Source organism: Hippopotamus amphibius, chromosome 4 (assembly GCF_030028045.1).
Source record: "Hippopotamus amphibius kiboko isolate mHipAmp2 chromosome 4, mHipAmp2.hap2, whole genome shotgun sequence".
Lineage (NCBI taxonomy): Eukaryota > Metazoa > Chordata > Mammalia > Artiodactyla > Hippopotamidae > Hippopotamus > Hippopotamus amphibius.
In genome coordinates this window covers 16,441,307-16,455,842 of record NC_080189.1, presented here as the reverse complement: position 1 = coordinate 16,455,842, position 14,536 = coordinate 16,441,307, and the positions used below count along the sequence as shown (strand labels likewise).

At 43.8% G+C, this 14,536-nt stretch overlaps 1 protein-coding gene across 1 annotated transcript in view; it reads right to left on the bottom strand.

Annotated features, from left to right (window-relative positions):
- CREB3L2 (cAMP responsive element binding protein 3 like 2) overlaps positions 1-14,536 on the bottom strand; it is a 111,883-nt gene that overhangs the window by 35,220 nt on the left and 62,127 nt on the right. Inside the window, exon 2 of the mRNA XM_057733076.1 lies at positions 8,574-8,790. Coding sequence (XP_057589059.1) covers positions 8,574-8,790 — 217 coding nt within the window. The remainder of the gene's footprint in view (positions 1-8,573; positions 8,791-14,536) is intronic.

Here is a 14,536-nt window from a genome sequence, read left to right as displayed (position 1 = left end):
TCCCAGTTTGAGACCATCCAATCACAGCTAAACTGTTCTGAGAGCTCACTGTGTGGCAGGCACCGTTCTAAAGGTTTCCACGTATTTAGACAGGTTCCAGTGATCGACGCAATTTCTCTGGGACACCTCCCTCACTCCATGCTCTTTCTGTGCTTGTGCTTACAGAACCTCTTTCCCTTACATTCATATTGCGGCAGTTGGTAAACTGTGTATTTATGTGGTAAGTTACATAGGCTAATAATAACAAGAGCTAATATTTATTTAGTGCTTACTAATTGCCAGGCACTGTTATAAATGCTTAACACATAGTAAACTCATTTAATCCCTCCAACAGCAGCACAAGGTTAAGTCTTATTACTATTATTCCCATTTTAAAGATCAGGAAAGAAACACAAGAGTTGAGCCACTTGCCCAAGGTCACACCATTAGTAAGTGGCAGAGCCCAGATTTCAATTCAGGCAAACTGATTCCAGAGATGAGTCGCGTTATTCTATCCAGGTTCTGTGCTTGGCATCTCAGGTCCTCCTGTAGAATACTGTGTTTAGAGTATGCATGAAATAAATATCTGTGGAGCAAATGACTGACTTCAAAAGATTTACTTAGTATACGCATCCAAAAAAACCTCTTGTGTACATTTCCTTTCTTTCATGAAAATTATGACTCTTACTCATGAATAGAGTAAGTTTAATGCTAGATACCCATAAATATTGCTTTCTTATACTATTCTAGCATTGCAATGGCCAGGCAAACAAAGAAGTCATTGTTTTGGGACTTCCCTGGTGGCGCAGTGGTTACGAATCCACCTGCCAATGCAGGGGACACGACATACCACGGAACAACTAAGCCTCTGTGCCACAACTACAGAGCCTGCACTCTAGAGGCAGTGAGCCACAGCTACTGAGCCCACATCTCACAACTACTGAAGCCCACGCACCTGGAGCCCGTGCTCCACAACAAGAGAAGCCACCGCAATGAGGAGCCCGAGCACTGCAACCAAGAGCAGCCCTCGCTTGCCGCAACTAGAAAAAGCCTGTGTGGCAATGAAAACCCAATGCAGCCAATAAATAAATAAATAAACTAATTAATTTTAAAAAAAGAAGTCACTGTTTCACATTAGAAAGGGGGAGAAACATCATTATTTTCTTAACCTGTTAGAAAAAGAAAATAAAAGGTAATCTCTAAAGGATGATGAACAGCGAGAGAGCCTACACCACTAGCCCAGGCTTCAGACTCAGAGAGGAAGACTGTCCTCTGCTCGTCCACCCCAGCTGCATCAGGTTCTGTCTGTAGCCCATCCACATCAGGGTACCTAGCTACCCTCTGTAGGGAGCTGAAAGACACATCTGCCTTTTTTTAACCATAAAATCTACCTCCTCTAAGACAGCTCAGACCCATGTTCTTGTCAGTAGCTCTCATCAAATGTGAGGAAGATACAGCTATTTATCATCTCTCCGGTAAAAATCTTTCCCAGGTCCCACGGCCTTGGAACATTTCAACATCAAGATGTCTTCACCACTGCAAACAGGAAACCTAAGTCACCCATGACTCATCTCTACCCTTTACTCAGCATACCCGATGCTGTGCTAATCCTGCTCTGGGTTTTCATCGAATCCTTTCAAAATCCACTTTTTCTTCGCCATGGATGGTACACACCTTTCCATTTCTCCCTGCATTGCTACATCCATGCACACCTTCCCTGCTCTGGCATCATCAGCCATAAGATATCATCTTCTTATTCTAGTCTCCAAAAAAACACCATCCTACTTTCCTAAGGTCTTGTTTCCCATCGAACGCCGAGTCTCCACCTTCCATCAGCTACCTCATACCAGCAGCATCTGCTCATGTTTAGCTCACAGACTATTGTTTTCATTCCCACCTGTGAAAGCAGCTCCTTAAATTTAGGATATCCACACTAAGCCAGTGTAGCCAGCCATTCCTTGCCCTACTCACTCTAGAAGCCTAACCAGGCTAACCTAAAGGAAGGTGATTATCATTTAAGTGCTGGTCCCACCCTCTCTAGACCTGGAAGAGCCACAGTTACAGTTCTGTATTCCACCTGAAATAAAGTTACCTTGACTTGTGCATGGTGCCAACAGACCACTTCTGTATTAGTATATTTTATGCTGAGTCTGTTGATATTTTATATCTTTCCTAACTTGCTTCTTATATCATCTTGGAGGATAGGGGCCATGTCTAGTTCTCCGGGAACAGCCTTCATCCAGCACTACTTAGTTTCTTCTTTAGGAAGAAGACTGAAGTTAACAAACAAAGCAAATGAATACCTAGCATCCCAATTTAATTACAAAGGAACATGACCAAAATAGAGTAACTCATGAAGATGCCCTCCAGGTGGTGAGCTGCAAGGCTTCGTCACTCAGGTATCAGCTTTCTATTCCTCAATCTACTTGGATGCTTCTGCTTAACTCTTTATTACCTCTTCACTTTATTTTTTTTAAAGAGCAGAACACCCTGCTTAGCAGCTTTCATCATGGGCAGAAATGAATGAGCCGAATGTAGGATGTCTTTCTGGTGGCTTTGAAGGTCAAGTCCACATTCCTAGGCCTGGCGCTTGTGGTTGCCAGACCATGTGAAGTTCTTTAGCTCAAGTGTTTCAGGGAAGCCCACAGTCAAATTCAGCCCTGAAGACAGATGACTCCTATGTAATCTTAGACTAGTGTTTCTCAACCGTTTTTTGGTCACAGACTCTTTTGAGGATCTAAAATAAGTTATAGATGTCCTCAGCAGAAAAACTGACAGATGTTGACAGCCCAAAATTTTGCATACAACTTTAGGGGTCTATAGTCCATCTGAAGAACATGACAGACTAACAGGAAAAGAATACCTACATTTGCCCAATGCAGTTGGCCTGGGGTTCAAGGGGGAAAGAAGAGGGGAAAGAAAGGGTTAGCAGGGAGACACAAGGAAAGAAGAAGGGAAAGAAATAAGAATGATGGTGGGAGAGAGAAAGAGAGAGGAAAAAAGGGAGGAAGACAGAGAAAAAAGAAGAAAAAAATCCTAATAAACTGAGAGAGCATCTCTACTTGAACTGTTTAGCTTATCACTTTGTTTCAGGCTCAGAAGCAATTACAGAAGAATTGCATTTAATCTCAGTAAAACTGGACAAGAAGATTGGAATCACTGGCTTTCCAAGATATAATGAAATACTATCACTAGAAACAAGGATTCCTAGTTTTGCTTAAGCTGTTTAGAGAATGCAACAGATGAAGAATATTAAATTTATTTTAAATGCTGCCTATTTCTGCATTTCCTAAAGAATTATCATCCTTCTCAATTAAGAAGACAATCTGCTTAATAGGGCACTGACTCCAGAGGGACCTTTGTGAATTAATCCTCCCTTAAGGCGGATGCAAATTGAGGTTCAAATGAATCATATAATTCTGTTCCCAAACATTTGCCTATCCACACAAAACTCAGAAAAACAATGGAAGCCAGGACCTACACAAAGCTTTCCTGGGCAAGTTCCCCACCCGTGCATGCACACTGCCTACCTTTGATTTCACACATCCCAAACGGTTCCTATCCACGTTCATTATCCCCTACTTATTAAAGTGCTTTTGCTGGGACTTCCCTGGTGGTCCAGTTGTTAAGACTCTGTGCTTCCACTGCAGGGGGCAAGGGTTCGATCCCTGGTTGGGGAACTAAGATCCTGCATGCTGTGCAGCCAAAAAAGAAGAAAAAAAAAAAAAAAAGGTGGCATAGGCTTTTACTCAGAGAAAAACTGGTACTTAAAAAAGATGGACTGTAGATCAGAAACTCTTTGCAAAATACATCTGGCCCACTGTACCTATCCTCAACAAATTACTAGCATGGCCTATGGCAGTGTTGCAAGAAAAAACGCACAACCTAAAAGTTAAGCATTATGTTTTTTTATCCGGCAAACTTTCTGAGGACTTAAGCCTGGAAGAGAACCTCTCAGATAGCTCTGAGGGACTGCTCTGAAGAGCTGAGAGATGAGTCAGGATATAGAGGAGTTTTTGCAACAATAACCATGTAGTCAGAACATCAGAGGATTACTGTTTATTAAAGAAAACTGGATACCTCAAGTAAATGAAGTTAGCATTTTTCTCTGTAGGGGAAGATGCAAGAGTCTGGGCTCACTGAAATCATTCCTTTGATATGTACCTTAACTACCTAGGGCCCGTATCCTGCCTTTTTCCATCCTGAATCTCCTCAGGGTCATGGTCTGGCTGATGACTTGATGGCCACATCTTAATCCATTCAAGTTGCCGTAACAAAATACCACTGACTGGGGGGCTTATAAACAACAGAAATATATTCCTCACAGTTCTGGAGGCCGGAAGTCTGGGATCAGGGTGCCTGCATGGTTGGGGGAGAGCCTTCTCTGGTTGCAGACTTCTCATTGTGTCCTCACATGGTGGAAGGGGCTGGGGAGATCTGGGGGGGTCTCTTTTATAAGGGCACAAATTTCATTACAGAGGGCTTCACCTTCACCACCTAATCACCTCCCCAAGGCCCCATCTCCTCTTTTTTTTTTAAGAACTTTTACTGAGATACAATTGACATACGACAAACTGCATATATTTAAAGTGTATGATTTGATACTTTTTTTCTTATTGGTAATGTATATATGGCAATCCCAATCTCCCAGTTCATCCCCCTGCATCCCCGCCCCACTTTCCCCACTCCCGTCTCCTATTACCATCACTTTGGGCATTAGGATTTCAGCAAATGAATTTGGGAGGACACAAACATTCAAACCATAGCAGCGGGGAGTTGAGATTTTTAAATAGGAGAGACAGGGAATCCCTTTCTTTGAAGGTAGCACTTGAGCAAAGATCAGCGGACAAGGGAAAGAACTAGCTGTGTGTCTAAGAGGCTTCTAAGTAGAGGAAACAGCAAGTACAGAGGCCCGGTGTCAGGAGTGTGACAACAACATAGCAATACCTGTGCTGTATTCAGTTACCGTCTGTGGAGCTAGTCAGCCACTCAGCTGCCTTGGTTCCAGAATATGCGGGTTAGAGCAGCTTAAACAAGCTGGGCAACTTTCCCCTTCAATTACTTCTTTACTATTTCTTATTTTCTATTCTGCCCTCACTTCCTAGCATGTAACCTCCATGTAGCAGAGATCTTTATAAATTGTGTTCATTCTTTACCCCCCAATGCTTAGGATAGTCCCTGGCAGATTAAGCACAAAATAGGTACTCAGTAAATAGCTAGGGAATACATTTTTTAAATGAATCAAAAAGCACTTATAAAATACTTAAACCTCTACCTGGCACTGTGCTTGATCCTGTACAAGACCACTGCTAGAAGCCAGGAAATCGTAACCTGATCAAGTATCTGCAGCTCAATGTGTCTGCACAGTGATGGGGCAAGCGGAGCAGATGTCTCCCTGGTGCATCACCAAAGGCTGGGAACATGCTTCATTCAGTCTCTTATACCTTCCCCCTTAACAACTCAAGAACCACTCGGGGAATGAATGGCTACACTGTAAGGCACTGATAACATGTGATAAAGGGGTTCAGACAAGGAAGAAGCCTCTTTATAGACATCACTATGAGGAGAAGTGCGATGCTCAGCTTCCGAGACATCACCCCAGCGATCCTGTTTTTCTGGCATTCCCATCCTTGCATCATCCTCGGCCACAAAGAATCAGGACTCCCCTGTGTGACCGACATAATAACTTTCAGAGCTGGGTCAGAAAAAGTACTTTAGCTCCTGCCTTGGTGTCTTGGCTCTCTCACTCTTTGGAAGGCACCCATGCTCACCGCTACACCACCAATGCATCCCTCACTCTTTGGGAACCCAGCTGCCACGCTGAGGTGATACTCGAGCAGCCCCATGGAGAGGAACCAATTCACCAGCATCAACTTGCAGCTGTGTAAGTGAGCCACCTTAGAAGTAGATCTTCTAACCCTGGAAAGATCTTCAGATAACTGTAGCCTCAGCCAACATCTGACGTCTACCTCATGAAAGATCCTGAACAATGTGGACAAAGACTGCCACCTGTCATATCAGCAAAGGATGTTATAGCCATCAAGCCCTCAGCCACTGCAGCCGTCCCCAGCTGTGCACCCTGAGGGGATTCAGGATGGCAAAGAACAAGATACTGGCCCTAGATAGTTAAGGTGCATATAAGAGGAATGATTTCAATGAGCCCAGACACTTGCATCTTCCCAAAGAGAGAAAAATGCTAAATTCACTAACTTGAGATGTCTGTGGTTTTTTGTTTTGTTTTTTTCAAATGAACAGTAACCTTTTGATGTTCCAACTACCTGGTGTTTGTTGCAAAAACTCCTATATATCCCGGCTCCTCTCTTACCTCTTCCAAGCAGTCCCTCAGAGCTATCTGAGAAGCTGCCTCCCAGACTTAAGTCCTCAGAAAGTTTGCTGAATAAAAAGACATACTTCTCAGCTTTTAGGTTGTGCTTTTCTTTTTTTCAGTCAACAAACAGAACCACCTAAGTGGGCCAGTCCTGAATTCCTGATCCACAGAAATCATGAGATGTAAGGAATGATCACTGTTGGTTCAAGCCATGAATTTGGGGAGATCTGTTACCCAGCGGTAGGTAACTAAATACAACAGTATTAGAAATGACTTCCAAGAAGGAAGTAGGGCTTGAAATAGAGACATCAAAGGAATTGTGGGAATAACAGAGGCAAAGCAGTGAAGAGAGTATGGGGCAAACCCTGGGCAAAGGCAGAGACAAACGTCAGACAGAAACCATACCCACCCAGAACCTCAGGACTGGGAAAAAATTCTTAGAGGTCATTTAGTCCAACCTTTCATCTAGGGCTAGAGTCCATAAAACAACTAAGGCAGGGACTGCATGAATTTATCTAAGCTAAAACCCAGAAGAAGGCTGACTCCCTATAGCTCTCCCCTGTGTAATGATAAAGTGAGGAGAATGTAGTCAAAACAGAGGTCATATTTCTGCATTTGAACTGAGGTCATTCCTGGAAGTGATTTAACAAGAAATTGAGAGGGAAGGAAGATGGAGAGCAGAGAAGGGGAGAAGAAAGACAAAAAGGAGGAGAAGCAGAAGAAACAGAAGCAGGAGAAGGAGGAAAAGAAGGGGATCAGGAAGAAGAGCAATAACAATGCTACAACAACAGAAGATGAAAGAGGAAACACTGATTTATCGAAATACTGTGTGCTGGGCACTGTCCTAAGTTCTTTAAATACATCACCTCATTTTACCCTCACAACAGCTTCGCACCTTCAAATTATTTTAGTTCTACTTCCTCCTTTCCTTCCCAGAAGACTTCCCCTCACCCTCTTCTCCTGACCTGAGGTAGAGAAAGTGGACAAACTACAGAGAAGAAGGATTAAATCGTTATGCATCTGACCTCTTGCCAGGAAAAATCTGAGAATACAGTTAAGGTACCAGAGGGTCCAATCAAGAAAGAATCCACCCACAGATTGGGGGCTTCCCTTCACTGAGGATATAAGGCCAGATTTCCTGGGCTGCTCGTCAGTAAACCTCTAATTAAAGGAAGAATGGACCTGAGATAGGAAAGAAAAAACCTAGAGCATTCTCTGTCCCAAGGTATGATGTTTTACTGATCCCAGAGTTGGTTCTTTTAGAGGCCAGTAGTAGATCTAAGAATCCCAACTAGAGGAAGGATTCCTCCACAAAGCTAATGGCCTATTTGTGAAGTAGATACAGGCATTTGCCTTTAACCCAAAGGAAGCAGGAGGGAGCTTGTTCTGTAGGTAGATGCTGCCTACAGCATCTACACATGCTTCGCAAGATGCTGCCGTGCGTGTGGTGGTATAGGAGGGGAGAGGGACATCCAGCTCAAGTCAGAGGACATCAAGTAGTGACCATCCCCCACTCTTGTCAGCCTCCTGGGAGAAGAGAGCGTATACCAAACTAGTATCCGAGAATATAGTTCTCAAAATGTACTTGAGATACTAAAATAGCTGGTTATACTTCTGGGAAAACAAAACACAGAAAGTTAAATTTGAAAAGTATACAGACAGCCTATACTAATTCAAGGCCTACAGAATAATGGTCAAAACATCTGAACATCTCTAAGGCCAGGAAAACTAAATCTTCAACACATACCATCCTGATGGCACCGATAATGGGCATGAAAGGGTAACCAAGGAGAAAGTCTAGGAATGCTTGCCAAGATCTCCTTGATATGATACATTGATACCTGGCATCAATGAAACATGCTGAGAATGGTTAAGAGGATGTCTAAGAAGTGTTTATGGAGAAGAATGGTCATAAAAATAATTTCTCAGGAAAAATAGCATGACCTCTTAAAATAATGGATGTCCGGGGATTGTCAACCAGATAGGCCAACCTGATTCGCAAAAGGATGCTTTGGTGCTCAGTCCACAGAGTCAAAGAAAGCAATTAGTACCATTCAGTTCTAGCAAATTTCCAGAGCACAGTCTCAGGTAGAAAGAGGTATTCTGTGCCTCTCTGTATCTCCCCATGGCCCAAGCACAAGGCCACACATAGTAGGTATGTGGCTGAAGGGGGCACTGATGATAATCTAACACACACTCCACAGCCTCAAGGAGGTCAGAGTCAAAGGTGCCAAGATCCCAGCTGCTTCCCCTGCTCTGGGTTTACCGTCATTGAAGCTGTCACTGGCGGTGACGTGGGTGAACGGTGACTGGGCCCGAGGCTCCTCGCACAGGGAGTAGCTGTGCTCAGCCTGGATGAGAGGCGCCGGGGATGTTGGGGATGGTTCCACCTCCATCGACACACTCTTCTCTGAGAGGAAAGGGTCATTCAGGAGCTGGCCCAAGACGTTCTGGGAAAACTCATCCAGAAGCTCTGAGAAGTGCTACAAGAAACAAAGGAGGAAGAACTCAGTTTCTCTTAACCATGATCTGATATTTACACACACATTCCAAACCAAAAATATCCACAATTCAAAGTCCCTTATACACAATGTCCAGTTATCTACTGCTGCATAGCAAACCATCCCAACGAGTAGTGGCTTAAAACAGCCACGGTTTATTCTTTCTCACCACTCCACGGGTTGGCTGGGTGGATGCGCTGATTTCATCTGGGATCACTGACAGAGGCACAGTGAGCTGGAAGGTGGGCAGGGTCTGGGCTGGGCTGGGACACTGGACACCTGGGCCTTTTCCTCAAAGAGGCTCTATCAGGCTGGGCGTTCTCACATGATGGTAAAACTGTTCCCAGAGGGAGAACACCAAAGCTGAAAGGCCTCAGAGGTCACACATCATCACTCCCTCCACATTCTTCACGTCAAGGCAAGTGACAAAGCCAGCCCAGATTCACGGGGTGGGAAAACAGACAGCACCTCTTGACCAAAGCAATGGCAAAGTCATATTGCAGGCAAGTGAAAACAGGATGGCATGACTCACTCGGGGCCATCACTGGAACTATCTACCACATTGTGCACTGGGAATATTTGAAAATAAGCTATCCTGTATTTCCGTAGCATGAAAGTGTTATTTATAGCCAAGTGCCAAAAGGCATCAGAGGCAGCTTCCCTCTATTCTCCCAACTACCTGGACTTGGTTCCTCTCCGGTGTTTCTTCAGTCTCCTTAACCTCTTCTCACCATCCATTTCCAACAGCACCACCTCCCTAGCCCCCACCATGCCATGACGGTGATACAGGAACGGTGCACACATCTATTCACAGGGACTCCTACATCCCTTGTTCCATGGTTGCACACTACAGGACTGTAGCCCCATCCACAGTCCCTCACTGATAGGGAGATATTCATGATATGAAGGTGTGTAGAGCCGGGTTTCCCAACCTCAGTACTACTGACATTTTAGATGGGTGATTCTTTGTCCTGGGGGGCAGGGCAGGATGTTTAGCAGCATCCCTGGCCTCTACTCACTACATGCCAGTAGCACTCCCCTCATTGTGAAAACCAAAAAACGTCTCCAGCCACTGTCAAATGTCCCTTGGGGGGGGGATGGAGGGGAGGTAAGGGGAAGATCACCCTTGGCTTAGAACTACTGCTGTAGAGTATGTTAAAAATATTTATAATTTAATTTAAAAGTTCACTTGGCACCAGCTGTTACAGCCACTGCTACCATCTTCACGTTCCCTGAGTCACAGATTAAACAGGTGTCATCCTTACTGATTAAACTTCAGGGACACCTTTGGTATAGAAAGGAAGTTAGGAAAGCAGGTACAGCAATAAGGGAACTGACTGCAAATGGTGATACTTGGGGTAGGCAATGAAAACTCTTGGGAATCGCAGGGCAACTAAGTCCTACCACTGAACTGAAGTGTCAGTGAAGGAGTTACGAAAATGAAAGCAGCTTGGGGAAGAGGCGGCAGGAGGTGACCCTAAGGTTAGAGCTCTAAGATTAGGATAGTTGCAGGGCAGAACTTCCCCTTTCTCAAAGGAGAGAAGCAGACAACAGAGAGGAGGCCTTGTAGGCTAGTTCCTTAAAGCAGAGTTAAATTGCTAGGTTTCACCAACAGCACAAACATGAGAAATGGCCGCATCTCATCAGGACAGAATGCAGAGAAGCCACGGGCCTTGGGTACGTCCTAATAGGCATGCGTTATTTATGAGAACAAGAGAGGGGAGAGGGGTCTCGGCGTACAAGCATCTTTAGAACTGAAAGGTCCTTAGAAGCATCGAAGGCAAGAATTCCCTTAGAAAGAATGGCAACTGTCTGCATCACAATTACTAGGAGAATTTTGTTTTAGTTGTTTCATAATGGAATATTTTAAGCGTTCAGAAAAATTATAGAGAATAGTACCAGGAATAATGATGTATGTGTTCCTTTTCAAAAAAAAAATCTTTTTTTCCACGTTTGCTACTGCAACTTTTTCTTTACTCTTTATTTTTAAAAAAATAAAACATGAAGCTCTCATCCAATCCCCTTCTTCCCTCTCAAAATTAACTACTACCCTGAACTTGATGTTTATTTTTCCCACCTAGGAATTTACATTTTTCCTACATAAGTATGTTTCCATTACATATATACAGATTTTTTTTCAACTTTAAATAAACAGTACCACACTTCACACCTCCTCTGCAACTTTCTTCTCACAAAAAAAAATTTTTTAGACTTATTCATGTTTACATGTGTAGCTCTATTTCATTCATTTAAATTTCTGAATTGTATTACCTTGTATTTTTCCATTTCTTCTTGAGGGACATTTAAAGACTTTTTATATATGCTATTGTAATAAACATTATTGAACATACAGGGAAATTTTAAAACATACAAATCCTATGGCCCATCTTCAGAGCTTTTGACTTCGTAGGTCAAGGACAACCATATTAAAACCACCACCACCACCACCACCACCACCTGTGATTCTAATGTTCACGTCGGTTTTTCAACCACTGAAGGTTGACCCCATCTCCCCTCACCACCCCTCTCCCTACACCACTTTACAATTAAGTCCCTGGAAGTTTACAAAGTCCCTGGAAGTTTGGACATGCTCAAGGTCAGAGAAAGATTCATGGATTTTGCAGCCACCATGTGCTAAACTTTAAATAGGTCCTGTGGATACAAAATAATAAATAAGAAGATAGAAAAAGCCCTGCCTCCCTTGAGCTTATCATCCAGACCAGTGCTTCTCAAACTTTTATGTGCATATGAATCACCTGAGGATCTTAAGACACACATGCTGATTCACAAGTCTAGGTGGGCCAGAGATTCTGCATTACTGATCAGCCTCCAGGGAATGCTGCTGGCCTATGGACCCGACATTGCAGGGCAAGGAGTGGAACAGCTTCCAGGCCAAGACTAAAATGCAGGTTTCCTAATTCTCTGATAACCTGAAGCCAGGGTCTGATTCCCTAAGAGGCTCCCCAAAGACAAATTTACTGGTGGCCTCATGGTGAATATTCTGCAAGCGTCTGATGGAATTCTCTTCAAGACCAAAATTAAGGAAACAAAAAAAGGAAAAAAATGACACAATGTAAGACACAAATGCAAGACTTGAACTCACAGTCCCTGCATTCTCAAGCCACGATTCTGTCCCTGTGCTGCAGTGTCAGCCCTGGCCAGCTGTGCTGGCCCAGCTAAGCCTCTGGAATCCCATTCTATCCTGAGGCAAGGCTCTCTTCGATGGCCGGTGCTTTCCCATGGAAGTTGCCAGACTGGGCTACTCTGCTGACACTGTTCTCTTTCTCCTGAGCAGCACTAATGAATGTTTTCAAGAACATTCTCTGGATAACCGATAATAAACCTTCTCTAACTCTGCTAACCATCCCTGACCTCCCCTTACTTTGGATTTTGCAGTAATTATCATGTCACCAAACAATTTAGCCCTAAATGATAGGGAGTCCTGAAGAACTCATGGTTGTTACCAAGTGCGTTATGACAACCTCCCCTCTGGAAAAAGAAGCTCCTCAGAAGAAGGGAGCAACTGTGCTTAACCACCTCCCACACCAAGGAACTCAGCAAAGTGGTGAGCACTGAGAAGGTCCCAGAGAGAGACTTATGACTGAAAAGATACGCCCAACTTGTCCCAACCAGACGCTGTGACTCAGCCCAGCAAATCAGCTCCAGTTGGGTCTCCTTGGCAGCTATGGGCTCTGGGGCTCAACAGACAGGTCAGGCTCCCACTGTTTGTGCAGGAAGTAGGCCAGAATCAGACCATCTTTAATGCCAATGAGAGAGGAGCAATGGTCTTTGAGACCAAAAATCAGAGAAAGGAGCAAAGTAAGTCTCACAGAAGGATGCTTTCTGCCTACAAACACTTTAGCCAAGGACTACTCATGTAGTAGTTCAAGGGCTATGAAATGTCAGTTGAATTCTTTCAAAGACATGGCATAATAGCATTTTACCATTCTGCCTAAGAGTTTCATCAAGCTTTACGGGTTTATAATACTGTCATAGCCTTCCCCTCAACCAACATTCACAGCAGTCCTGGGGAGCTGGCTTTAAACCCATTGTCTCCGTCACCTACTGTTTGAGCTTGGCCTTGAACACAGATCCTCTTACTGCAAACTGACCGAACTCTCCCACATCGTTTCTCCTAGGAAAGAGGTATCTGAGCTTTACAACCCAACCGCTTACAGAAGTTCTAACCAAGGTGAAAACGAGATGCTAATGCTGATGATTAATGAAGATGTTGATAGGATCAGGCGGTAGACTCATCTGATGGACGAAGTGCTTGACATATTAGACTTTCAGAAAATGAGCTAAGTGCTTGGCTGTAAGGTAGGCATGTCCCCATTTATAGGTGAGAAAACTAGGGCTCAGGGTGGTTAGGTACGTTGCCTAAGTCTGGAGTTGCACAGTTGAATAATATTCCATCCCAAGGCCAGCTGGTTCCAAAGCCTATGCACTTTCGACCGTAGAATGCTCCGTCATTTAAGTCAGCCTCTAAAGCTGACATGTAGAGACTGGGTTTTAAAAAACAGAAGACAGACTCACTGACAGCCCATCCACTCATCCATTACGAACACACAGTCTTCACATTCCTAGTGCAGAAGTGTGTCAGGGGTTGTTAGACGGAGAGGCTCCTGGTATCACTTCCACAGGGCATCAGCAATGAGAACGGAGATATTTTCTCACCCTTTGAGCGTGGTTCTGCCAGTGGGTTCAAAGTCACACCACAGACTCTCCGGTTGGAAGGAACTTCCTATCGAGGCTAAACCTCAGTCTTATGACATGAATGTTCCTCATCTCCTCAGTGAAGATGCCTGCGACTTCCTTTATGAATCTGTTTTAAGGTCTGTCTCCCCACTACTGGAGACCTGGCATTTAACATCCTCCAACCTGGCCACAACCATCGTGCGAAGTCTTGTCTCCCTTTATTTATTTTAAGATTTTTTTGATGTGGATCATTTTAAAAGTCCTTATGGAATTTGTTACAATGCAGCTTCTGTTTTATGTTTTTGGCTGCGAGGCATGTGGGATCTTAGCTCCCTGACCAGGGATCGAACCAGCACCCCCGGCATTGGAAGGCGAAGTCTTAACCACTGGACCACCAGGGAAGTCTCTCCCTTTACTCTAATACATGACACTTTCATTCCAGCCCTAACAGTGTCCATATGACACTGGAGAAATACAGCTTTGGAACCAGACAATTGGATTTGACTCCTGGCTCCTAACTGTGCAAACCTGAGCAAGACCCTTCAATTCTCCAAACTCCAGTTTGCTCCAACCGTAAAGTAAGGATAACAATACCACCAGTTTCCTGTTGTGATGATTAAATTAAATAATGCATGTAATGCACCTAACGCTTCACTGGCATAACAATCAATTTTTTAAAAAGCTTTTAAAAAAAACAAAACAAAACTCAACCGGTTTGCAAGGCAGAAATAGAGACACAGATGCAGAGAATAAAGATATGGACACCAAGTGGGGAAAGCGGGGAGGGTTGGGGGGGAATGAATTGGGAGATTGGGATACCAAATTGTACACTCTAAATATATGCAGTTTATTGTCTGTTAACTGTGTCTCAATAAAAGTTCTTAAAAAAAAAAAAACTCTATCAAAATTAAAACAACAAAATGTGGGCATTCTCTACTTGTACACTGGCTGCTCCCACTGTTCTTCCTAGAACATCCCTTCATTTTCTTCTCTATCCATCAGGAAGCTACCTAAGACAAAATAAATCTAT